Raw genomic sequence first — 26,622 nt, 5'->3', positions numbered from 1 at the left:
GTGGTAAGCAAAACCAAACATTTACATCTCAAGGGATCCCTTTAGATACTATATTTAACTATTGAAATAATCAGCCCTGCAAAAGCAAAACGTTCACTTTGACATTGGTAGTGCAGTGGTTAAGAGTCTGGCTACTAACCAAAAAGTTGGCAGCTCAAATCCACCAGCAGCTCCTTGGAAATATATGCAGCAGTTCTACCCTGTCCTATAAGGTCACTATGAGTTGGAATCAACTCAATGGCCATGGGTTCTGATAGCTGATTATTAAAGTGTTACAGGATTCTAAGCAACTTCATTAAGTTTTTCTTTTCATTAAAAAAGAATAAATGCAATAAGAAAATTTATATAGAATTAAAAACAATAGCTAAATAACTACTCTCATTAAAGACTAGGAGATTTTCAGTAACTTACAAAAAATAGTTTACCTTAAGACTAAATGTAAAAAGCAAAAAAACACTAGAAATTCATTGGTCTTGACAAGGGTACAAAAATATTCCACAGTAAGTAAAATGATAAATGTGGTATATCCATGTAATAGAATAGTATTCAGCCATAAAAAAGGAGCACTAATAAGGAGTACTGATACATGAGACAACATGGATGAACTTTGAAAACACTACGGTAAGTGGAAGAAATCAAACACAGAAGGCCACATATTTTAAGATTCCACTAATATGAAATGCCCAGAACAGGGAAATCCATAGAGACAGAAAGTAGTTTATGGTTACCAGGGCTGAGGGGAAGATATAATGGGGAATGACTGCTAATGAGTCTGAGGTTTCTTTTTAGCATGATGAAAATGTTCTGGCATTAGACAGTGACGATGGCTGCACAACTTTGTAAATAGACTAAAAACCAGTGAATTGTATCCTTTAGATTGTGCTCTTTAAAAGGATAAGTTTTATGGTACATAAATTATATCTCAATTTTAAAAAGGCATTAAAAATATACAAAACTTAGTCACATTATTTTAAATTCAGTTAACCTTTCTTCAATTTTAGAAAAACACATGTATCATGTGAAGTATAACCATTAAAAAAAAATAACCATACTGCCAATATAATAATTATAGTAACTTGGATTTGCCTTACAAATAAAATAAGATTAAATCAGAGTCTCATTTATTTGCTTGATATCCCTGGCTAATGGCTTAATTGTACCTATTTTAAAGATGCAGACATGGGAGGAAAGAAAGTTCAGTGTCTTTTTCTATTGTAACAGCAAAATACACTGACATCGTCCGCTACTTTAACCATTCGTCCAGAGAATCCCAAACCTAGTTGCACATCAGAATCCCTAGGGACTCTTTTAAAATATATTGATGCTAGATACCCACCCCTGATCTCACTCAAGGTGTCTAAATCAGAATTTCTAGGAGCAGGGCCTAAAAATCTGTAGATTACATCAATTTCCAGGAATTCCTGCGATTCCCACCTCTAAAACATATCCTTATCTTCACTGCCAACACCACTTTCAAACTATTATATTTGCCTTCTTTCTAATCTATTCTTCACAAAGCAGCCTGAGTAATCTTCACAAAACATAAATCCAAACAAAAGCTTTAATTCTTCTATCACGTACTTTATATAAAAACAAACTATATCTCATATTTATTGATTTCTCACCATCTCTACTGCTAATACCATGAGCAAGACCATCATCATCTCTTACCAGTTGTACCGCAATAGCCTCCTACCTGGTCTCTCCACTCCCTCTCTTGCTCCTCTCCAGTCCACTCACTACAGAGCAGTTACACAATCTTTTTCAAATATTAATTCAATTATGTCATTCTTCTGCTTAAAACTCTTCAGTGGGTTCTTCCTCACTGTAGTAGCAAACTAATAAACGTAAAGCGAGTGGTGGAGTTGGAAAGTCATCACTTGCAATCATCATAGTGAAAGCTGGTTTGGGGGTGGGTAAAAGTTTTAAAAGCTTAGTGAGCAGCAGGATATTTGCGTGACTCAAAGTGTCTTCCCCGAGGGTTACTTATTAGTTACAAGGGGCAAAATGATAACTATGTAGTACAGGAACCAGACAACATCTTAACTTGGTGATCAAAATTAAAATCAATGAGGAGCAGATGAACATCGACATGATATCCTAAGAAGGACACGGCATCAAGTAAGTAGTATTTCGGCCAGGAATATATTTCAAAAAAAAAAACCCCGTTGCCGTCAAGTCAATTCCGACTCATAGCGACCCTATAGAACAGAGTAGAACTGCCCCATAGGGTTTCCAAGGAGCACCTGGTAGATTCAAACTGCAGACCTCCTGGTTAGCAGCCATAGCTCTAAACCACTAAGCCACCAGGGTTTCTCAGTAATGCATACTCTCCATTTAATCTAGAGGAAACTTCAGGCCAACCCAAACTGAGAGACATTCTATAAAACCGGCCTTCAAAATGTCAATGTAATGAAAGACAAAGAAAGGATGAAGAATTCCAGACTTAAAAAAACCAAAAAGATATGGCAACTAAGGGCAACACGTGACCCTAAACTAAAACCTGTACTTAAAAAAATTTTTTAAAAAAGATGAAAAAGGTATTAAAGGACATCACTGATATAATTACCAAAACTAGAATGTGGACTGTAGATTAAAGCACTGTATCAGTGTTAAATGTTCTCAATTTGACCATTCCATTTCGGTTATATAAGAGAATATCCTTGTTCTTAGAAAATATACACTATTGCATATATGCAACCTACTCTCAAGTGGTTTAAAAAAAAAAGAGAGAGAGAATGATAAAGCAAATACGGCAAAGTGAAAAAAAATGGTGGATCTGAATAAATGGCATATGTGAGTCTTTTGGCCTACTCTTGCAATTTTTCTGTAACTTTGAAACCACTTCAAAATAATAAGTTAAAAAGGAAAATCTTTAGGGATTTCCCAATACTCTTTAAATAAAAACCAAAGGCTTTGGCATAGCCTTGAGTGGTCTAGCCCCTGTCTACCTCTCCTGAGCCTCCATGTGGCCCTCTCCCTCCCTTGAGCACTAAGCTTCGGCCACCCTGCCTCCTGTTAGCTCATCTAGCCCTCCAAGCTCTTTCACACAACAGAGTCTGTGCACATGCTTTTCCCTAGGCCTGAAATGCTCACGTGCTCAATATGTCGCTGCTCAATCTCATCCTTATCCTTATTGATATAAGAGAAAACGCAAAAACAGTTTCATCTTAGAAAAAGCTAGTTATCAAAATTAAGAATGGGGCTACATCTTGAGAGCCACAACCACAGACTGGTTCCAGGGCACTTATGTTAGCATTTATCTTGGACTTTCTCTTGTTTTTCTTTGTTTGATGGCCCTAAGCAACGAATGCATTTGCCTTAAGAGATAAATAAAAGAATCAATTTGATGTATCAAGTCCCTGAACTATTATAGGACACACATCTTTAAGTTCTTAAAAATAACTCTGCATTCAAATAAACTATAGAACATGTACATAAATAGGTGAACACATATACACATAGAGCACATGGCTTTAATCTACTTGGGGTGTAACCGTCCATTACTCTCAGTCTAATCGCCTACTTCAGAGTATACCATCTGCCAAAAACATTTATTATTCCCTTATTTCAGAAAGTACAGCTTGAGGTTGATCAGACCAAACCTTCCCACAAATAAGATTCTTAACATTTGATATCTGTGCATGTCAGCCACTGTCTGGCACATCAGAATGCTGCATGAATTCTGGAACAAGCAGTTACTGTTCATGAATTCACAGCTATTTCCTCACTTTAGCTGAGGGAACAGAGATCTTAAAAAGGCTGCCATAATATGAATATGCAGAGGAAAAACTAAAACTAAAAGCACATGATAAAACTTGAGGAAGGGGGGAGATGGCATATTACAAAGTAAATGAGAAAATAAGCCTCTAATAATTTACAAATCATAAAAATTTAGTTATTCTTCCTTGCAACTAAAATACCAGCTAAACATTGGCTCTCTACCCCACTTCCTATATGGTCAATATCAGAGAATGTTTAATTTACTTTAATGTAAGTGCTTTACAGAAAAGTGGGGTTCAAGCTAATCAAAAGAAAACTCAGACTAAACAAAGGAGGTGGGGACTTGAACTAAAGAATATTATTAGTAGTGGTAAAAAATATATATAATTAGGATGAAACTTGTTCACAAGTAGAAAAGGGCTTATAAAGTTTTTGAAAACATTTAAGTACCTAAGCCAAAGGTTATAAACTTGTGGCCTACTGATTGCATCCTACGAGTAGATATGTTTAACTGCCTATTCTATAGTTTTAAAAATTTGAATTGGTTGCTAATATTTAAAAGTCAGGAGACTTCATATAGAAATCTTATTTACATTGGAAGATTTGAAAGTCTGGCAACAATGAACCCCTGCTGCCTCATTACAACAACTGGCCAGCAGTTCTCAACCCTACCTGGAAGTTGGAAATCACCTAGAGAACTTTGAAAAACTACCACTACCTGAGGCTAACTCTCCAGTCATTCTCAGTAGGGTCCAGGTATCTGAATACAAATTTAAAAATTGCTCAGAGGGTTCAGCAGCCCTGGTGGCACAGTGGTTAAGTGTTCAGCTGCTAATCAAAAGGTCGGCAGTTTGAATCTACCAGCCACTCCTTGGAAACCCTATAGGGCAGTTCTACTCTGTCCTATAGGTTCGCTATGAGTCGGAATTGACTTGATGACAAGAGGTTTGGTTTTTTCAGAGGGCTGTAATGTGCAGCCAGAGTTTAGACTCACAGGCCTTCAGTTTTACACTTCGCATATGCTTTTCAATTAATCATACCCACCCACTGCCTCTTAACCACAGATAGTAGCTAAATATTTTGCATAGTTCTTCCAGGTACTCCCATTCTCAAAGGCATCTGGAATTGAAATATTTAAATATCCCCAGCTTAGGAAAGGAGACCTAGTAGTAGCACAATTGTTAAACACTTGGTTGCTAAACAAAAGGCTGGCAATTCCAACTCACCTCCAGCTGCTCTACAGGAGAAAGACCTGGCTATCTGCTCCGGTAAAGATTACAGCCAAGAAAACCCTATGGGGCAGTTCTACTCTGACACAAGTGGTCACTATGAGTCAAAAATGACTCAACGGCACCTAAGAACAACAGTCTTGTTTAGGGGGCAGTGGTGGATCAGTAGTAGAATTCTCACCTTCCATCAGGAGACCCCGGCTTGATTGCTGAGATGCCAGTGCACCTCATGTGCAGCCAACACTCACCTGTCAGTGGAGGCTTGCGTGTTGCTACGATGCTGAAGTGTTTCAGCAGAGCTTCCAAACTAAGACAGATTAGGAAGAAAGGCCTGGCAATCTACTTCCAAAAATCAGTCAACGAAAACCCCATGGATCACAACCATCCAATTTGCAACCAGTCATGGGGACGGCATAGGACCAGGCAGTGCTTTGTTCTGTCACCATAAGTGGCAGAGGAGAAGGGGGCTGACAGGACCTAACAACAACAATCTTGCTTAAGGTACAAAGCTAAAGGAAAGACTGTCTAGGAAGGAGGGCCTGGTTAAGCAATACGAACTTTATTAGCTATACACAGTCTAATTCAACGATTCTCAGAGAATGGTCAAAATACCACCTGCATCCAAGCCCTTGTTAAAAAACAGATTTCCAGGCCTTGTTCCAGACATAAATATCAGAAGCTCAGAAGCTCTGAGGATGAGCTCTTTTTGTACAATAAACACTGAAAACCCATGTCAGTTTCTAAGAGGCTCTCCTCCCCTCCTGCTCCTACACTCAGCCAACATCTGACCGTGAAGAGCACTAATACAGGTTAAGGCCAAAAGGGTCGTGGAATTATTTCATTGCACAGAACAATGAAGTTTAAATCTCTCACATTCTCTTTCTTGTACCCACAGCCAGCTTGCTGTCTTTGGATTGCCTTTCCCTTAGAATTGCTCTTTGGTCCTGCTCTTGGCCTCTCTACTGTCCATGGCTGAAATGGTAAAATGAATTTGGTGCCTTAAAGCTTAGGAACACACAGACCTCTTGTTTCCTAAGTAGAGAACAGAGGCAGGGAGAGATGGCGTAAGCCACTCAAGACACCCTCTGGTCTACCCCAAGGGGGTCCTTGTAGTTCACTTGTGGTATCATCAAGCTCCCAGGGGCTAAAGCAGTATGTCTCAAATGTGGTCCACAAATGACCTATATCCAGATCACTGAACAGCTGGATGAACATTCTGACTTGGAGTCTCACACAAAACCTACTTCATAAATGAGAATCTCTGGCAAGTGAGCTTGAGAAGCTGTACTGTTAATAAGTTCCCCAGATGGTTCTTATGCACAGAAAGTTTGAGAACCACTGAGCTCAGGTTCAAGCATCACAACAAAAAATACCCTCTATAGAACTCCTTCAGGAAACTCACAGGGGCCAAGGGAATCCATTGGTTAACATTCTGGGTCCTCGGCTCTCCCTCTCTCTTCATTCCCATACTGGCACGGCTTATGCAATTCAGTACAGGCCCACTGAAAATGACCATATATTGCATATTATTATGATCCAAGTTAATCTGCTATTATTACCAAATTAAATGAGAAATACTTAAATACCAACTATCTGTTAGGAGAGTCCTTAATACCATAAAAGCACAGATTAGCTTCATGCCCAGAAAACTTACGATTATTTGTCATACTACTTCCATTTTAAATTAATCCTACCTCACAAGCAGGCAACACCTCTCAGTGGAGTTCTAAGCTTCTCATACCCTTTTTATGCTTTCATACACAGCTCATCAGTTGCCTCTCCAGTGCTGGATGATATTGTTAACCAATACATGGCAAAGGCAGCTCTAAAACGGCATGACAATTTTATGCTTGACTCAGGTAATCACAGCTCTCTTAAGGGGAATCTGCTCTTCAGGCTCACCTCTCCTCTGTTTCTGCCATCCACAATCCCCCCTGGAGGAAGTTAAGACTCTTATACACTCAATTACACTCTACTGATCTATAGTGCCAAACAGTCATTCACATAAGGGTTCTCCATAAACATTACCGGATTATGCCAACTCAGATGACTGATTCTGGACCTCTTCATGTGCCACCTATCTAATGACAAACACGACAGAGCAATTGATTTCAGCTACTCAAACTAGGCTCCCTATCCACACCTGGCACCAATGGTCTTTTGAAAACAAGACTACAGTTATAAGGACCAACTACAGGAGAAAATGAATTATAAAAAGGAAAATAGGTGAAACATTAAGGTGAAGGTCTAGCACTCACACACAGTAAGGATAATCATGATAATGAGAGTGCCCCTAGCTCTTCTGCATGATAGAAAATGTCCTCTTACCGTCATCTAAACCAGTCCAGTCTCCATCTAATTGACCCCAACTCATGGTGACCCCAGGTGAGTCCAAGCAGACCTGTACTTCACAGGGTTTTCACTGGCTGATTTTTCAAAGTAGCTCACCTGAGCTTTCTTCCAAATCACTGAAACCGGTGCTTCTTAAACTTTAACGTGCCTATGAGTCACTTGGAGAATCATTCTAAAATGTAAATTCTGATTTAGTGGCGCCCAGGCATAGTGGTTCAGAGCTCAGCTGCTAACCAAAAGCTCAGCAGTTCGAATCCATCAGCAACTCCCTGGAAACCCAACGGGGCAGTTCTACTCTATCCTACAGGGTCGTTACGAGTCAGAATTGACTCGATGGCAATGGGTTTGGGGTGGGCTCTGAAACCTGAATTCCTGTTTCTAACAAGCTCCCAGGTGATGCTGAGCTACTGGTCCCTCACCACACTGTGAAAAACAGAGCTGTCAGCAGCATCAGCAGTACCTGGGAGCTTGTTAGACACTCAGAACCTTAAACCTGACTTCCGGCCGACATGACACCCTTGACAAAAGCACCATGCTGCCCCTCCACAGCAAAGACCCAAAAAACTAAGTAAAACAGAGACAAACATCATTCTTGGAACCCGAAGTGTCAAATGAGGAGGTAGAGAACTCTGCCAAACAACAAATGGAATAAGAAACTGACAGAAGACAGACAGCAAGGAGAGATACGTGCGGAGGTTCCTTATCAGCTAACGCAGCACAGATTCGCCATCATGGACTCCTGTCAGGGATCGGCAGACGGGGAGCATGGGAAAGCAGCTTCACGGAGCTCCCAGCAGGAGACAGAATGCCCAGTAACCAGTGTTACATGCTTTCCCACTCTTCATCCTCTCCCCGCTGCTCTGCCTCTGAAATTCCTGGCTGGCTGCAGTGGCTTGCCTAGCCAAGAAGTGCGGCATCCATGCCGCTTGGATTTGCCCCACCCACATCGCAGATTGGCGGCGGACAGGGAGCATGGGAAAGCAGCTTCAAGGAGCTCCCAAAAGGAGACAGAGCACCTAGTTACAAGCCATATACACTTTCCTAATCCGCACCGTTCTTCCCCACCCCCTTCGGCCTCCTCTGCTTCCCACCAGCCACAATCTCGTGGCCAGGCGGCAACTGCTTCCACTCCAGGCTGCTTGGATTCACCCCACCAGCTGAGTCCTTGAGCTGGTGTTCCCTCTGTCCATTTCTTTTGGTTTCTTCCACGCCTCCAACCACCACCCCCTCCTTTCTCTGGAACACCTGGCTTCCTGTGCCATCTTTGATTCTTCTTGAAAGGCTGTGAAGCCCCACTCAACTGGGAAACCACTCTCCTGGCCCGCGACACCACACTGGTGGGATCCCTGGGGTTTTCTTCTTTTTGTTTTGTTTCTTTTGTTTCTTTTTGCTTTGTGCTGTTTTGTTTTGTTTGTCTGTTTTCTCTTTTCGCACTTGGGAGCCCCTTCTAGCCAGGCTGCACCGCATGGCTTAGGAGCCAGTCCAATCTGCACAGCCACAGAGGTGGGATCCCTGGGGGTATTTCTTTTTTTTTTTTTTTTCCTTTCTTTCTTTTTTTCTTTTTCCTTCTCTCCTTTTCCCTTTCTTTCTTCATTTCTCAGTTCTTGTCAGTCTATACTTATCTTCTTTTCCTGTCTCCTGAATACCTAGTGCTGTGTGACATTTATACCCCCTTTAGCCAGGCTATACTGTGCAGCCTGGGAGACATCCCTGGTCTTTGTGGCCACACTGGTGGGACCCCTGGGGGCTTTTCCTTCCTTTTTTTGTTTTTCTTTTCCAAGTTTTTATCTCATTATTTTTCTCCTTTTTCTTTTTTCATTTTTGCTTTTCTCCTTTTCTCAGTTTCTCATCTCTCCACTCCAATGGCAAGCTCCCTTTGCACTCTTTTGTTTGTTTGTTTGTTTTTGGCTCCTGTTTCTCTCTCCTCTTTCCCATACCCATATTAGCTCCATACATTACAACCTTCCCCCTCTTTCCTGCCTACCTAGAACCATGCGCTGAACATCACACCCCTCAGCAGCACAGACACGGCCTACCGGAACCTGCCCGGCACTGATTCCTGGCCCACCCTGGAAGCCCTAGTACGTGCCACTAAAAACCCATCCCAGCCACCCCGCCCCCATCAGCTGGATCTGCCCTGCTGTACCATACCTGAGTAACTGACCCTGCCCATTGGACAAGGAGGTGAAAACTATCACAACTACAGGCAAGCAAATGACAAAGAACACACACAGCCTGCCTGCTCAGACATAACCAAATAAAACAAAAAACAAGGACGAAACAAACAAATTTACAATCAAGAAATGAAAAAAATAATTACTGAATGTCCCAAAGACAGCAGACAATAGCAAAACGTATTTAAAAAACAGGACAGGATGGGTCTAGTAGGCATCCAAAATAAAACACCAGATGACTTTCCAGTAGAAGAAAAGGCACTACAACTACCTGACAGGGAGTTCAAATCTCTAATACTCAGAGCTATTTAAGAGTTGAAGCAAAAAGCAGACAAAAATGAGGAAAAAATAGATAAATTTATGGAAAATGCAGATAAATTCATGGAAAATACAGACCAAAAAATGGAAAAATTCAGGAAAAAAATACAGGAACAAAATGCCAAAATAAATGCTCAACTAGAAATCATACAAAAACAACAATTAGAAATCTAAAAGATAAACAAGGTTTCAGAAATGGACAGTGTCATAAAAGGGCTGAGAAGCAGGTGTGATATGATGGAAGACAGGATCAGAGAAATTGAAGACAAACACTTGGCTACAACTCTGAGGAAATATGAGAAAAAAGAACAAAGAAAAATGAGGAAACCCTGGGAATTATACGGGATACAATCAAAAGCAAAAATCTATGTGTCGTCAGAGTTCCAGAATAAGGAGAGCAAAAAGAAAATACAGAGAGGATCTTTGAAAAATTGCTGATAGACAACTTCCCTAATATCATGACTGATGAAAAGCTGACCATCCAAGAAGCTCAATGAACACCATATAGGATAGACCCCAAAAGAAAAACACCAAGGCATATCATAATCACACTCAATAAAACCAAAGACAAAGAAAAAATCCTGAGAGCAGCTCAAGAAAAACAAAAAGTCAAATACAGAGGAGAAACAATAAGACTAAACTCTGATTATTCGGCAGAAACCATGTAGGCAAGAAGGCAATGGGATGACATATATAAAACCTTGAAAGAAAAAAATTACCAACCATGAATAATATAATGTATCCTGCAAAACTTTCTTTCAAATATGAAGGTGAAATTAGGACATTTCCAGATAAACAGAAATTAAGGGAATATGTAAAAACCAAACCAAACTTACAAGAATTATTAAAGGGAATCCTTTGGTCTGAGAACAAACATCAGACCACACCCTGAATCTAGGATGTAAGACTGTATCAGCCAGATACCAACATAGGAAATGAACTCTCAAGGACTATCCAAAACCAAAAGAATTGCGACAGGGAACCAGAGAGGTTAACCCGTAAATGACAACATCAGAACAATAAAAGAGGGAATAAATGGTGTAGGTATAGAACTTTCTAATGGAGAGGACAGCAAGGCGATACCAAGTAATAATAGACTGGTTTAAACCTAGCAAGACATGGATAAATTTCAAGGTAACCACAAAAAAGTTAACAAATACTACTCATCAAAATAAAGAAGAAAAACATAAAGTCTCAATGAAAAAATCTATAAAAACATTGGAGAGGCTGTGGAGAGACTGGAACACTTATACATTGCTAGTGGGAATGTCAAATGGTACAACCACTTTGGAAATCGATTTGGTGCTTCCTTAAAAAGCTAGAAATAGAACTACCATACGATCCAGCAATCCCACTCCTTGGAATATATCCTAGAGAAATAAGGGCCTTTACACGGACAGATATATGCACACCCATGTTTACTGCAGCACCGTTTACAACAGCAAAAAGATGGAAGCAACCACGGTGCCCATCAATGGATGAATGGATAAATAAATTATGGTATATTCACACAATGAAATACTACACAACAATAAAGAACAGTGAGGAATCTGTGAAACATTTCATAACATGGAGGAACCTGGAAGGCATTACGCTGAGTGAAATTAGTCAGTTGCAAAGGGACGTATATTGTATAAGACCAGTATTATAAGAACTTGAGAAATAGTTTAAACTGAGAAGAAAACATTCTTTTGTGGTTACGAGAGGGGGGAGGGAGGGAGGGTGGAAGAGGGGCATTCACTAATTAGATAGTAGATAAGAACTACTTCAGATGAAGGGAAAGACAGCACACAATACAGGGGGGTCAGCACAATTGGACTAAACCAAAAGCAGTTTCCTGAATAAACTGAATGCTTCAAAGGCCAGCGTAGCAGGGGCAGGGGTCTGGGGACCATGGTTTCAGGGGACATCTAAGTCAATTGGCATAATAAAATCTATTAAGAAAACATTCTGCATCCCACTTTGAAGAGTGGTGTCTGGGGTCTTAAACACTAGCAAGCAGCCATCTAAGATGCATCAATTGGTCTCAACCCACTTGGATCAAAGGAGAATGAATGACACCAAGGACACACGGCGATTACGAGCCCAAGAAACAGAAAGAGCTACATGAACCAGAGACTACATCATCCTGAGACCAGAAGAACTAGATGGTGCCTGTTTACAACCAGTGACTGCCCCGACAGGGAACACAACAGAGAACCCCTGAGGGAGCAGGAGACCAGTGGGATGCAGACCCCAAATTTTCATAAGACCAGACTTAATGGTCTGACTGAGACTAGAAGGACCCTGGTGGTCATGGCCCCCAGACCTTCTGTTGGCCCAGGACAGGAACCATTCTCGAAGCCAACTCTTCGGACATGGATTGGTCTGGACAATGGGTTGGAGAGGGATGCTGGTGAGGAGTGAGCTTCTTGGATCAGGTGGGCACTTGAGACTGTGTTGGCATCTCCTGCCTGGAGGGGAGGTGGGAGGGTGGAGGGGGTTAGAAGCTGGCAAAATGGACACAAAAAGAGAGAGCGGAGGGAGAGTGGGCTGTCTAATTAGGGGGAGAGTAATTGGGAGTCTGTAGCAAGGTGTATATGGGTTTTTGTGTGAGAGACTGACTTGATTTGTAAACTTTCACTTAAAGCACAATAAAAATTACTAAAAAAAAAAAAATCCACAAAACCAGAAGAAATGAAAAAGAAATCCACAAACAAAAGGAAGTCAGCACAGGAGAGTAAGAGGAACAAAGAAAATGTCTGCACCACAAAAAAAAAAGCACTGCAAAATGACAGCAATAAACTCACACCTATCAACAATTACAGTGAATGTAAATGGCCTAAATGCACCCATAAAGAGACAGAGAGTGACAGAATGGACAAAAACACAGGAACCATCAATATCCTGTCTACAAGAGACACACCTTGATACATAGATATAAATTTATTAAAAATCGAAGGATAGAAAAAAATACATGAAGCAAATAACTACCAAAAAAGAGCAGGAATGGCAATACTAATCTCAGATAATAGACTTTAAAACAGAACCTTAAACCCACCCTAGACTTATGGAAAGAGAATGCATTTCAACAAGGTCCTCAAGTGATTAGTGCACACATTTGCAAAAAAAAAAAAAAAAAATGGGGAAAAGGCTTACCTAATAGTATATATATCCTGAATATTCTTCTCCCCACTTTGTCCTTCCTTAAGAGCTTGCATTTGTAATAATTTCACAAGGGCTTTAATCAAGCCCTGGGTATTCCTGTAAAGAAATATAACAAGGTTTTAAATATTATAGATGTGAAGTGAATATTCTAATCAGTTGCTTAATCCTATCATTTTTAAATAATTGACATTTGTCATCCACATTGAACAGTAGCTACCCACATCCACCCAGCTCACTCTATAACACAGTCAGAGAGAGATCTACAAGCAAACTTTCTCCATCCTACAAATTTAAAGGAGGAGAAATGGAATCAAGGAATTAAACCATCAATGTATCAATCACCTCCCTACATATTCTTGGGGGACAATCATCAGAAAAAAACAAACACCAGTCCACATAATTGCAGGCTGTGACCACATTACCAACACTGAATTATCAAGTCCTTCATTTATATTATATTAACAGTCCATGAAAATACCCAGACATACGAAATGGATCAGACACTCAGAAAAGTGGATCATGGGACCAAACGGAGCAAATAACCTCCAATTAAAAGAGAGTTAATGGGAGTGGGGAGTAGAATTTTAAATGTTCTCCTTACTCTTGCTAAGAGAAGAATAGCCTGCCCTTTTTAAGTAAGGATTTCTTTGGGAACTAGAAATCTTAGAAATAATAAAAAAAGGTTATTTGTATAATGAAAAAATGTAATTATTTTTAAATCACAGTTAATATTTATTAAGCATCTATTATGAGCTAAGCACTCTCCTAAGTGCTTTACATACAGTATGTCATTTACTATTCAAGATATAATAGGTTACAAATCACTGTTAACTTTATTCTTGGGCCAAGACTAGGCTTGGACTTAATTAGAAATCACTTGGGGCCTTTGTGTGAGATGTCATTAGTGTAGTTTTTATGACATTTAAGGTTTTCCAACTGACCGAAGGTTTGGTCACACAGTATACCTGTGCTATCCAATCTAGGAGCCAATAGCCACATGTGGCTACTGAGTACTTGTAAGGTGGCTAGTCCAAATTGAGATGTACTGAAGCATAAAATACACACACTGGATGTAAAAGAGTTAGGACACAAAAAAGAATGTAACCTAGCATGTATAATTTTTTATATTGATTACACACTGAAACAATTTTTGATACAGTGAGTTAAATAAAATATATTATTAAAATTAGCTTCAACTGTTTCTTTTTATCTTTTTTAATGTGGCTACTAGAAATTTTGAATTACACGTGTGGTTCACTTTTGTGGCTGGATTATAGTTCTATCGCACAGCACTGCTACAGACGCGCATGTGGTTTGATTCCTGAGTGGATTCTTTGGTGAGCATTGAGGTTTCTCTTGCAGATAAAGCATTTGCCACAGCATTTACAACAGTATGTTTTCTCTTTCTTACAGATCCTCTCATGATCATGCAGTTTAGACTAATAGATGAATCTTGTGACAGATGTTTGCATATGTCTGGTTTCTCTCCTGTGTGGATCCTCCGCTGAACACAGAGGTCTCAGCATTGCATGCAGCCTTTCCCACAAGGTTCTCTCCCCGTGTGTGTTTTCTGATGATGTCACGCTGAGATTTAGCTTTTCTCACATTCTCTACATTGGCAGTGTGTCAATTCCACGGTACCTTGACCAACAAAACGGCCGGATAATCCCATGAAGACTCAATAAAAATTTTTTTTTTAAACTGGAATGAACAGTAACTCTCTTAAGAAAGTGTGTTTGTATAGCACCTCCTTGAGGCCCTCCGTGGGTTATAAAGTTTTTGTCTTGTTCATTTCCTTTGGGACTGCTCAGATTCTTCTGGGGATGTTTTCCATTGATTCCTTCACGTTTTAGAACTCTCTTCCTCCAGAACTTAGGAAGCTGTCTCAACAACCTTCCAAAAAAGGAACTTTTAAAATACATTCCTTCTTTACAATTCTTCACACCATTCATTTTTGCAGAATCAGAACCTTTCTGTAGACTTTAAGGAATGGTATCTTCCAGAATACTCTCCAGCACTTCACAATACACACTTTACAAAGACACCTGGAAATCTTTCAGCATGGGCCTCATAACTGCTCCATCACCAATTTATCAAGAATCTGCTCCTCCGTGTGACCATTTGGTCTTACCCACAGGTGGCAGAGTTTACAGACTTTACTCAGAACCTCAGTGGGATCTGACTCCTCCAAATATGTCACCTCTCTAACACTAACTCACTAGGTCTCAAGGTCACAATTTCGCTTTTGAAAGACAGTCCCTCAAGATGAGGCAAGACCCTGAAGCTCTGACCCTGCCCTCAGATCTGTATCTACACTTAACACCCAAATCTTCATCATGACTTTGAGTGAAGGAGCAGTGCTGAGAATCCAGTATCTGACTGAGACTGATCTAAGGGGGTCTACTTTGCTTTGCCTCCATGACAGGGTCACTACACTACAAGGCCACTTCTTGTATTCTAGATTTCAACGCTCACACATCTGGGAATCAGCCCACGTTTCATTTAGGCTGAAATGTCTCCATTGATATAAGGCTGGAGAAAGTCCAGGCCTCACATAGTTACCTCAAAAGGTCACTCCCTGGGCTTAATGATTAGTTTAAATGGTACACATTTAAAATGAATTTCTGACTAAATTTCTTCCAAGAAAAATGGATTCATTAAAGAATCTTTTTCCTGCATGAAATATTATTGGTTTTCCTTATCTAATGATTTAGTTGTCACAGGATTGGAGTTTTAGAGAGGGAAGATATTAGTTTTAATCAATTTGGGTCACCCAACCTTTATTAGAGTAGTAGAACCCCAGAGAAAAGGATATATATCACATTTGCATTCAGTTCCAGAAGGTTCACAGAACTGCTGAGGGTGACAAATGAACTACCGTTTTTTACCTTTAAATTGAGTCTTGCCTAGTCTTACAGGTCTTATTTGTGAATCCAGGTTTTATAGTATGGATAACCGAGTCTGTGTTTTAAGTTAGAGTGCAATACAAACAGAGAATAATTTTTAAAGATTATGGAGCCAACCAAATCACATTTAAACCAAAACAAACTCATTGCTAGCAAGTAAATTCCAACTCATAGCGACCCCATAGGACAGAGTAGAACTGCCCCATAGGGTTTCCAAGAAGCAGCTGGTGGATTTGAACTGCCGACCTCTTGGTTATCAGGTAAACATTTAACCACTGCACAACCAGGGCTCCAAATCACATACAGACCTATTTGAGTTGTTGCACACTTACCTGCAATCCAACTGAACAATTTTTTTAATATTTCAAATGGGTTGAAGGGATTGATTCGAAATTAATTTTTTATTTTAATCCCTGCTTTCACTCTAATTATCTAGGGAATCTTGAAAAAGACACTTAACACCTAGGAGTTACAATATCCTCATCTGTAGAATCAGATAATAAGCTCACCTCTTGCGTTGTTTTGAAAATCAAATAAGAGTGTGTCTGTAAAACCAAGCACACTGTCATGGAGTTGATTCCAACTCATAGTAACCCTGTAGGACAGAGTAGAACTGCCCCATAGCATTTCCAAGGCTGTAATCTTTCTTCCACAGAGCAGCTGAGGGTTCGAACCACCAATGATCTTTTGGTTAGCAGCTGAGCGCTTAACTACTGGGCCACCAGGGCTCCTGTGTCATTAAGTACCTAGATATTTTTTCAAATAGTTGTAATAATATGTCTAATACTTATAACTGCACCATAAAGAAAGTAATGTTTTTCACTTTGGATTTTTGCTTGGACAAGGTGTCAAAGTTAATGAATGGTGAAACATGGACTCCACCTGAGACTAACCACAAAACCACCCACCCAGATTCCTAAAAATCCCTATTATTTCCCATACTCCCTCACAAAACTCTTTGTTTTCTAGCCTTTGTTAGTTTGCATACAAGATCTGATCTTGGAAAATTAAAAATTTTTATTGAATCTAAATGATTGTAGAAGCAGATTATAATTGTTTGAATAGTATTAAAAATCAAAATACTGATTAGAACAAAACAGAATAAACAAAGAAAGAAAAAGCAAAGAAATGATAGAAGAAAATTTCACTGACTTGGGTCTTTGAATTGAAAAAGCTACCAATTGCTAGGCAAGATTCATGAAAAAAAAAAAATTGGTGATATTTCACAAATCCAAAGATAAAACGAAAATCCTATGAACTCTCAGAAACAGTAAAACAAAATCTAATAAATGAAGACTACTAGAATGGCACATTTCTAATTTAGCATAATATTCTCTTCTGCAGCGTTGGTACTAGAAGACAATTAAGCAATGTATACAGAATTAGGAGGGAAAGGTTTATAGCTCAGCAATTCAAAACCCCCCAAAATGAAAGTAACATATGAAGAAAAAAATATTTCCAGTCATAATACTCTGAAAATTTTTCTTAAAGAAGGTCTTTATTTGAAAGATAAAGTGTAATGATCACACAACTTTACAAATATACTAATTCATATACAATTTCAATTTGTATACAAATACACTGAATTGTGCAGTTTTTAAAGGGGTGATATTATAGTATGTGAATTATATCTCAAAAAAGCTGTTATTAACAACAAAAAGTTCAATCATAAGAAAGAATTCAAGAACCAGGAAGATGTAGACCACAAAGAACTTCAGTCAGGATGGACACCAGAAGAACTTACAATCAAATCTTTAACATTTTTCAAATGTGGCTGTAAAACTTTAAGCAATTGTTAAGAGAAAATTCGGAAAAAAATCTAAAAAGAACACATCAACAAATCTATAACTAAAATCCCAGATACTTTCAGCATAGCTGGTGTGGAGGCTTAACAGTGGAGAGAAACAATAAAGTTAAAAGACAAGTGAGTCTGAGATAAAATACTTACAATATGTATGACAGAAAAAGGGTTAATACTCACAAAACAACAAAAGTTACAAAATAAGCAAATCATATAATAGAATAATGGGAAAATAATACAGACATGCAAATCATAGAATGAAATTCATAATATTCACTGTTGATGAGTAAACGGGGAAAGAAGCACACTCATATTGAGCATAAGTTGATTCAGCCTTTACGAAATGCAAATTAGCAGCAGCTATAAAAACATTAAATGCACATACTTTTTACCCATAAATTCCTTTTATAAGAATCCATCCTATAAAAACACTCCTACATGCATCCAAAAGAGGATATTCCACTGCGTTTAACTTAAAAAACGGAAGAAGGAAAAAAAAACTGATGTATCTGACAATAGGGAAATGATTAAGATATGATACACTCACATTAGAATACTTTGCAGCTGTTAACAAGGATGCAAAAAACATATAGTATGTATCGAGATATGTCTGCCACATACTGAGTAGGAAAAAGCGAGTTTTAGAACAATATACATATGAATGTACAGCTTAATTTATAAAAACTTGGAGCGTACAGGCTTATAAATACTTTTTTAATAGATCTAGAAATGGGACTCAGTTTCACTGGAGTTAGCTGGTCTCTGATTCCAGGTACCCACACCTGGTTTCAGATCACCTTGGCTTTCTCTTTACATGAGAAGGAAGCCAGAACAAGACCTGAAGGAACCCTCTGCAACACCCTACAAGCCCTGAGACTTCCCAGCCCCGCCATTTCAAGTTTTCATCAGTGCCAAATCAGAAAGTGAATTTAAAAAGAGAATAGAAGAGATAGTGATAAACAGAGCTTTACCACTTACTACTTTCACTACCTATAAGTATAATCGTTCAAGTCTTCCAGAAAGTATGCATAACTTCCATTTTTTTATTAGTTAAAAAAAAAAGGAGAGGGAACACTTTACACTCTCAAGATGAGGAAGAACTCTCAGATTACAAATAGATGAAATCTGATCTCCTAGTTAGGAGGGATAATTAGAAATTTAAATAAACAATGAAGTAACCACAGTGTCTCCCTTGGAAGATGCTATTTTCTTCCACCTCCTTCTATCTTAACTCATTCGTTAAGTACAAAAATCCACTAAATAGTTATAAATAGGATACTTCAAATTTTACTGAAATTCCTCTCTCATAACTGCTAAGGAGTGATTCTAAAAAACATCATAAAAAATAGAAGGTAACAAGGTTTCAAAAAATGATAAAAAGAAAAAAAGAGGGAAGAGGACTGAAATACATCAAATATGTTTAAATCCACGAACTCATTATGATTCTTTATTTTAAAAAAATCTAACTGGTCACCACAATCTAGCTGGACTAGAAAAAAATCATTATTTTGAAATTTAGTAAATAAAGATACGTACACACACACACACACACACACATCTGGAGCCCTGGTGGCATAGTGGTTAAGAGCTTGGCTGCTAACCAAAAGATCAGCCGTTCAAATCCACCAGGTGCTTCTTGGAAACCCTATGGGGCAGTACTACTCTGTACTACAGGGTCTCTTATGGGTTGGAATAGGCTCGACAGCACCTAACAAAAACAACACATATATATAAAATCTTCTGCCTTTCCTATACAAACTACACTCCTGGGTAACCAAATAGTAGATGTGGGGAACGTTCTCTTAATGGCAAAATTTCGGATAATGAGTAAAGAAAACAGTGATAGAATTATAATGTCCCAAAAATCTCTAATGAAGTAGTGGATCTAGTCATTGACCATCAATAGCTGCTAACATTACCTAAAAAGAAATCATATATTATGTGCCTCCTGACAGAAGAACACAGTATCACCTGTGAAGAAATCTTCCCTCACCATAAGGAAAAAACAGTTGAATCTAAATCTAATCAAAGTTTTAAAGCAAATTTTTAATTTACAAGAAATATAGTTAAATTTAGGTTATGTTAAATTATATGATGGGGATGCAATCAGCAAAACCCACACTATGGGAACCACTACAAACAACCAGGTTTCTTCAACTGATAAACTGTAAGGAAAAGAGAGACAGAAAGGCAGACAGATAGATACAGATGCAAGAAAGCGAAATCCTATAGATTAAAATGGAGTTAAAAGACATAACCAATTTTGAAGTGTAGCTTAATTAGATGGTCATTCAAACAAATGAAAAAAAAAATTATGAGACAATTAGAAATCTGAACACTGAATGTACATTTAAGGTTGATCAATCTATCTATATGTGTGTAATAATGATATTATAGTTGCGTTATTAAAAAAAAAAACAGATGTATACTTAAATGTCTACAGGAAAACTGCTATCATATCCAGAATTTGCATCAAGAGAATATGGGCAGAACGGAAGTGGATGGAGCTATAAAGGGAGCAGGACTTCTTTTAAAGAACTATGTACACAGGATCAAATTGAAACAGCAACTTGAGAGGTTGGACAGGAAGCTTAGAGGCAAGTGAGCTTATCTTAATGGTAAAAAAAGAGTTCCCAAAAGGAGGGAGAGAATGATTGCACAGCTTGAAGAATGTAATAATGTACATGTAGCAATAGTTGAATTGGTGTATGTTTTGCTGTGTATATTTTCAACAACAAAATAAATAAATACAAAGGAAGCAGGACTGGTCATGGGTTAATGGTTGTTGGGGCTGAGTGACAGGAATCTGAGGGTTCATAACACCATTCTACCTACATTTTAAAATCTCCATAAAAAGTTTTAAAAATCAGAGTAAGAATTCTTTTTAACATCTATTTTTTCCAACATTTTTTGGTTATTATTTTGTGCTCGCACTCCAGCATGATCTTTGAAGTAATTTTATGTTCACACCAAATAAAGCATTAATATTGAAATAAAATTATATATTAATTTGGAGAGAAATAATAGCTGAAATACATTGTAAGATTTAATTTTGCCCTGGATTTTGTTATTGTTTGCATTTCTATACATATATTCATAAGTAAAATTATTCTATATTTTTTATTGCTCCTCTTTAATATTTATGATATTTCAGTATAAAAGTTGAATAAATTTCAAAAACAAATGAAAAAACATAGAAGGAAAAAGTAAGTTAAAGAAGCAGATGTTAAAATAACCTTCTCAATATTACTTTCCCTTAAATTAGATCTCGATCATAGAAAAGTTCAGTGATGAAGTACTGCTTGTCCATTTTTGAGAGCACTATATTAAAATTTATGTATTTCTATCGTGCCTCAGAGCTTACAAGGCTCTTTACTGATATCTCAGGAAATAAACTCTAAATGGGGTAACATCCCTGGCAAATAACTTAACATTGTCACTTAGAATTTGCATCACCACCTGTCCAAAAAGGGAGTCTGTAAATATGTATGAAAATTCCACACACAAAGATAGAATAGAAAATAGCAATGTCACAAAGAAGTTAAACTAAACAAGCTAGCTCAAAAGCTGGCAATGATCCTGTTCAACTAAAGGGTCTACACACAACACAAGAACACCTCTACGCACTGCTCTCATCTATTATACGCAAACCAAAAACACCAGTTGCCATCAAGTCAATTCCAACTCATGGCGACCTCGCATGTTGCACAGTAGAACTGCGCTCCATGGGGTTTTCAAGGCTGTGATCATCCAGAAGCAGACTGCCAGACCTTTTTTTCAAGGTGCCTCTGGGTGAGGTTAAACCAGTGACTCTTTCAGTTAGCAGTCGAGCACTTAACCATTTGCACCACCTCTGGACTCCTGTCAAAGTCAAAGATAATAAATTCAGTCTAGTTCTCGGCAAAAAAATAAAAGAGATGAAACGTGTCTTCGAGGTTCTCTGCATTCATACGCGTCACAAAGAAGCTAGTGTAAGTCAAAAAGGCATAATAATGAGAAAGTGAACAAAACATAGATTGACAGAACTAAAAAGATCTGAGAAAACTATTCTAATTCTCCTGTTTGACGTATGAATAATTATATAAGTATCTCTTCACCATCTAATCCAAGTCTCACACTTAGTATCTCTGAGCCTCAGTTTCTCATCAGCAAAATAGGGAGAATTCTACTTTTCTAGTACGATTATTCAAAGGATTAAGTAAGGAATTTTAGGAAAAGCTCTAAGCACAAGGCAAGGCACACAGTTTACACTCAAGAAACGTTGGTTTCTATCCTTAACTTCCTTCCCCCTAGCAAACAAGGCACTGGTTGTTTCTATTGATACTGCTGTTTGGAGAGATAATTAATAGTTCAGAAAACAATATGCCAGAGGAGAAAGATGATGATGATGATGATGGAAAACATGATGGCACCTCACCATCACAGGTCCAAAGGATGCACTCTGCTCCTGGAGCTGCTTTCTTGGTGGTATGAGGTCCCTCTATCTCTCTGCTCCCTTCTCTCTTTTATATCTCAAAAGAAATTGACTTAAAACACAACCTAATCTTGTAGATTGAGTCTTGCCTCATCAATATAACTGCCTCATTAATGTCATAAAGGTAGGATTTACAACACATAGAATAATCACATCAAATGACAGAATGGTGGATAACCACACAATACTAGGAATCATGGCCTAGCCAAGATGACATACAATTTTGGGGGACATAATCAATCCATAGCAAACACTAAACACTGTTCATGTTTGTTTTATATTTGTTTTACGTGTGCTCAGTTTCCTTTTGAAAAGACTACAAATGATACCTGGTTATTTGCTTTCAAAATATTCCAAATATGAGGTACAAGAAAGTTGCCGTTGTCATGTGCCGTCAAGCTCATTTCAACTCATAGCAACCCTACAGGACAGAGTAGAACTGTAATACAGTTTTCTAGGCTGTAATCTTTACAGGAGCAGATCATCAGGTCTTTTCTCCTGCGGAGCCGCTGGTGGCTTTGAATCGCTGACCCCATACTAATTTTCTGGCCAGGGATGAGAATCACAAGCATTAGGGTTGGAGAGAATGACAAGAGCATCCAAAAAATAGGACATCCCTGGGTATAGTGGGAACAAATGGTACAAATACGGCCAAGTCCCTTAGCTAGAAAGGACTTCAGATCCCTGAAAAGAATATTTCATAAGCCTTAAGCACAATAAGTCACAAGCAAATAAGAGACCATTAAACACTAGATTCGAGTCCCTGGGTGGCACAGTTAATACACTCGAATGCTAACCAAAAGGTTGGAGGTTCTAGTCCACCCAGAGTGCCTCAGAAGACAGGCCTGGAGATCTACTTCCAAAAAATCACAGCCATTAAAAACCCTACGGAGCACGGTTCTACTCTAGGTCACCATAAGCTGGAATGGACTTGACAGCAAAAGGTTGTTTTGTTGCATTAGATTAGTGATCAAATCATTTTCTAAACTCATTATAAAACTATATGAGAAAAGAAACAGAGACAAAGACATTGCCATGGATTGAACTATGTCCCCCCAAAATATGTATCGACTTGGTTAGGCCATGAGTCCCAGTATTGTGTGGTTGTCCTCCATTTTGTGATTGAAATTTTATGTTAAAGAGGATTAGGGTAGGATTGTAACACCCTTACCCAGGTCACATCCATGATCCAATGTAAAGGGAGTTTCTCTGGGATGTGGCCTGCACCACCTGTTATGTCTCAAGAGATATAAAGGAAAGGGAAGCCAGCAGAGTGGGGGACCTCATACCACTAAGAAAGCCACGCCAGGAACAGAGCACCTCCTTTGGACCTGGGGTTCCTACATGGAGAAGCTCCTAGTCCAGGGGAAATTGATAAGAAGGACCTTCCTCCAGAGTTGACAGAGAGAGAAAGCCTTTCCGTGGAGCTGACGCCCTGAATTTGGACTTCTAGCCTACTACGCTGTAAGAAAAAAAAAATTTCTTCTCGTTAAAGCCATTCATTTGTGATACTTCTGTTACAGCAGCATTAGATGACTAAGACAGTATTTGGTACCGAGAAAGTGGGGTGCTGCTCTTACAGATACCTAAAATGTGGAAGTGGTTATGAAACTGTGAATGGATAGAAGACTCAGAAGGGAGGAGAACTGTTAACACTGGAGAAGGCACAGATGGTGAGAAACAGCAGCAGAGGACTGGCAGCAGCCGTGAACCGGGAGCAGCAGAACCAGGAGACAGTGTCAGACAGCGCTGGAGCCAACCCACAGTGCGAGAGAGCTGAGTGCCTGTGCGTAGGAGGTTTCCTGGCAGAGTGGAATGCCTCCAGGCACTTATCGGTGGAGCTACTGAGCTTAGGAACACTTGCCCCAGCAGGGCAGATGCCAGTGTGAGGCCCAAGGGCCGAGAGGCCAGAAAATCAGGAAGTGGAAGCTGAAGAGGCGAGGAACACAAGAAGTCAGGCTACCTCAGTCTCAAAAAGTATGGCCAGGACCTCTAGGGTTTCAAAGGGTAGAGCCATGGCCTCTGGTGTTCCTAGATGAATTAGGAGAATGGTAAGCCTAAAGCCGAGGGACCAGAGTTGTTGTCCCTGTGTGCCTGGAAGGCGGAGCTGAGGCCCAGGGCTGAGCGGCCTCCACTCAGAATCAGGAGAGTGTGGCCAATACCTAGAGTCTGGAGAGCAGGGCCATTGTGTAAACTGTCTAAGAGAACAGGGGATTATTTTCAAAGCCTTGAGGGCTAATATAATGTATTCTGCTGACTTGCTTGCTGCCTGTTATCCATTCTTTCTCTACAGTTGCTCCCATTTGTAATGGAAGGGTTTCCTTGTGCTTGTTCTGCCATTGTACCTTTGGAAGCAGAAAACTTGTATACTAGATTTCACAGATGAAGAGGAATTTCTGGATTTTGGACTTGGAGTTAAGACTTTTGCTATGATATGATGGAGTAAATATGATTTGCATGTTGCAAGGAAGTGATTTTTTGAGGGCCAAAGGGTAAAATGTCATAGATTGAATTGTGTCCCCCAAAAATACGTGTCAAGTTGGTTAGGCCATGATTCCCAGTATTGTGTGGTTAACCTCCATCTTGTGACTGTACTTTTATGTTAAAGAGGATTAGGGTGGGATTGTAACACCCTTACTAAGGTCACATCCCTGATCCAATATAAAGGGGGTTTTCCTGGGGTATGGCCTATACCACCTCTTAAGTCTCAAGAGATAAAAAGGAAAGTCTGGGCTCTTAAATGCTAGCAAGCAGCCATCTAAGATGCATCAATTGGTCTTAACCCACCTGGAGCAAAGGAGAATGAAGAACACCAAAGATACAAGTAAATATGAGCCTAAGAAACAGAAAGGGCCACATAAACCAGAGACTCCATCAGCCTGAGACCAGAAGAACTAGATGGTACCCAGCTACCACTGATCACTGCCCTGACAGGAAACACAACAGAGAATCCCTGATGGGACAGGAGAACAATGTGATGCAGATTTTAAGTTCTTGTAAAAAGACCAGGCTTAATGGTCTGACTGAGAACAGAGGAACCCTGATAGCCCAAGACTGGAACCATTCCCAAAACCAACTCCACAGACAGGGATTGGCCTGGACTATAAGACAATGATGCTGGTGAGGAGTGAGCTTTGTGGCTCAAGTAGACACATGAGAATATGTGGGCGACTTCTGTCTGGTGGCAAGGTGAGAAGGAAGAGGGGACAAGAGCTGGTTGAAGAGACACGGGGAGTACAGGGTGGAAAGGATGAACATGCTGTCTCATTAAGGGGAGAGCAGCTGGAAGTCCACGGCGGGGTGTGTATGGCTTTCTGTATAAGAGACTGACTTGATTTGTAAACTTTCACCTAGAGCACAATAAATAAATTATTTTTTAAAAAAAAGGAAAGGGAAGCCAGCAGTTGGGGGCAGGGGGGCAGGGACCTCATACCACTAAGAAAGCAGCGCCAGGGACAGAGCACATCCTTTGGACCTGGGATTCCTGGATGGAGAGGCTCCTAGTCCAGGGGAAGATGGATGAGAAGGACCTTCCTCCAGAACCCACAGAGACAGAAAGCCTTCCCTTGGAGCTGACACCCTGAATTTGGATTTCTGGCCTACTAGACTGTGAGAAAATAAATTTCTCTTTGTTAAAGCCACCCACTTGTGGTAATTCTGTTATAGCAGCACTAGATGGCTAAGACAGACATACAGGAAGAGGAGCAGGAAATAAAAGTTTTAGGGTTCCATACTTAAATGAATGAAAAAAAAAACGTTTCTTTAAAAAAAATAAATCTATGAGACGCAGTGCAATTGGGTTTTTGCTTGGGAAAGTTCTGTATACTCATTTACCTTCTAAGTACGAGAAAACAACCTGATTTCCTTTGAAGCCTTTTTTCTTTATAAAAGTAACATGTATTTAGTAGTTACTTTTCTTAAATCAGAGCCCTGGTGGCGCAGTAGTTAACAGTTCAGGGTGCTAACCAAAAGATTGGCAGTTCAAATCTACCAACTGCTCCTCGGAAACCATATGGGGCAGTTCTACTATGTCCTATAGGGTATCTATAAGTCAGAATTGACTTGATAGCAATGGATTTTTCTTAAATCACCTAGAAACAACTTGACATAAACACATCACTCTGATAATGGAAGATTTTGTGACAAAGACTTCAACATGACCAATTAAGTTTAAAAAAAAAAAAATAGGGCAGAATGTCTTAGACAAGAGAAGTGGCTGGAGTCTCTTTTCTGGTTATGAGCTGCCAATTCAGAGAGATTCTGGGATTTTAGAGAAAGGCAAAAGACTGAAAAAAAAAATGAATGAAAAAAGAACATCTGGAAACAAGCTAAAAGACTTAAGAAGAATACTTAAAAGCCGAGATAAACAACATGGTCAGGTAATTCTGTCAGACTCAGGTAGGAGTCAAATGAGCAATGGCGTCAATAGATACAGACCCATTAAATTTCATGAAGTAATGCCGTATTTTTATGCAAATAATGTGCACATTCTGTTTGT

The 26,622-nt window shown here is 39.2% G+C and overlaps 1 protein-coding gene across 4 annotated transcripts in view; it reads right to left on the bottom strand.

Annotated features, from left to right (window-relative positions):
* The window catches only part of FOCAD (focadhesin), a 307,707-nt gene that overhangs the window by 245,305 nt on the left and 35,780 nt on the right, over nucleotides 1-26,622 (bottom strand). For 3 of the 4 annotated variants that reach the window (XM_049896729.1, XM_049896728.1, XM_049896730.1), the window contains exon 5: nucleotides 12,935-13,039. In XM_049896729.1, coding sequence (XP_049752686.1) covers nucleotides 12,935-13,039 — 105 coding nt within the window. Of the gene's footprint in view, nucleotides 1-6,354; nucleotides 9,393-12,934; nucleotides 13,040-26,622 lie in introns of those variants that run through there. The other variant, XM_049896731.1, reaches the window with a different exon arrangement.

This window comes from Elephas maximus, chromosome 9 (assembly GCF_024166365.1).
Source record: "Elephas maximus indicus isolate mEleMax1 chromosome 9, mEleMax1 primary haplotype, whole genome shotgun sequence".
NCBI classification, from domain to species: Eukaryota; Metazoa; Chordata; class Mammalia; order Proboscidea; family Elephantidae; genus Elephas; species Elephas maximus.
The sequence above is the reverse complement of the archived record's forward strand: the minus strand, read 5'-3'. Positions and strand labels throughout refer to the sequence as shown.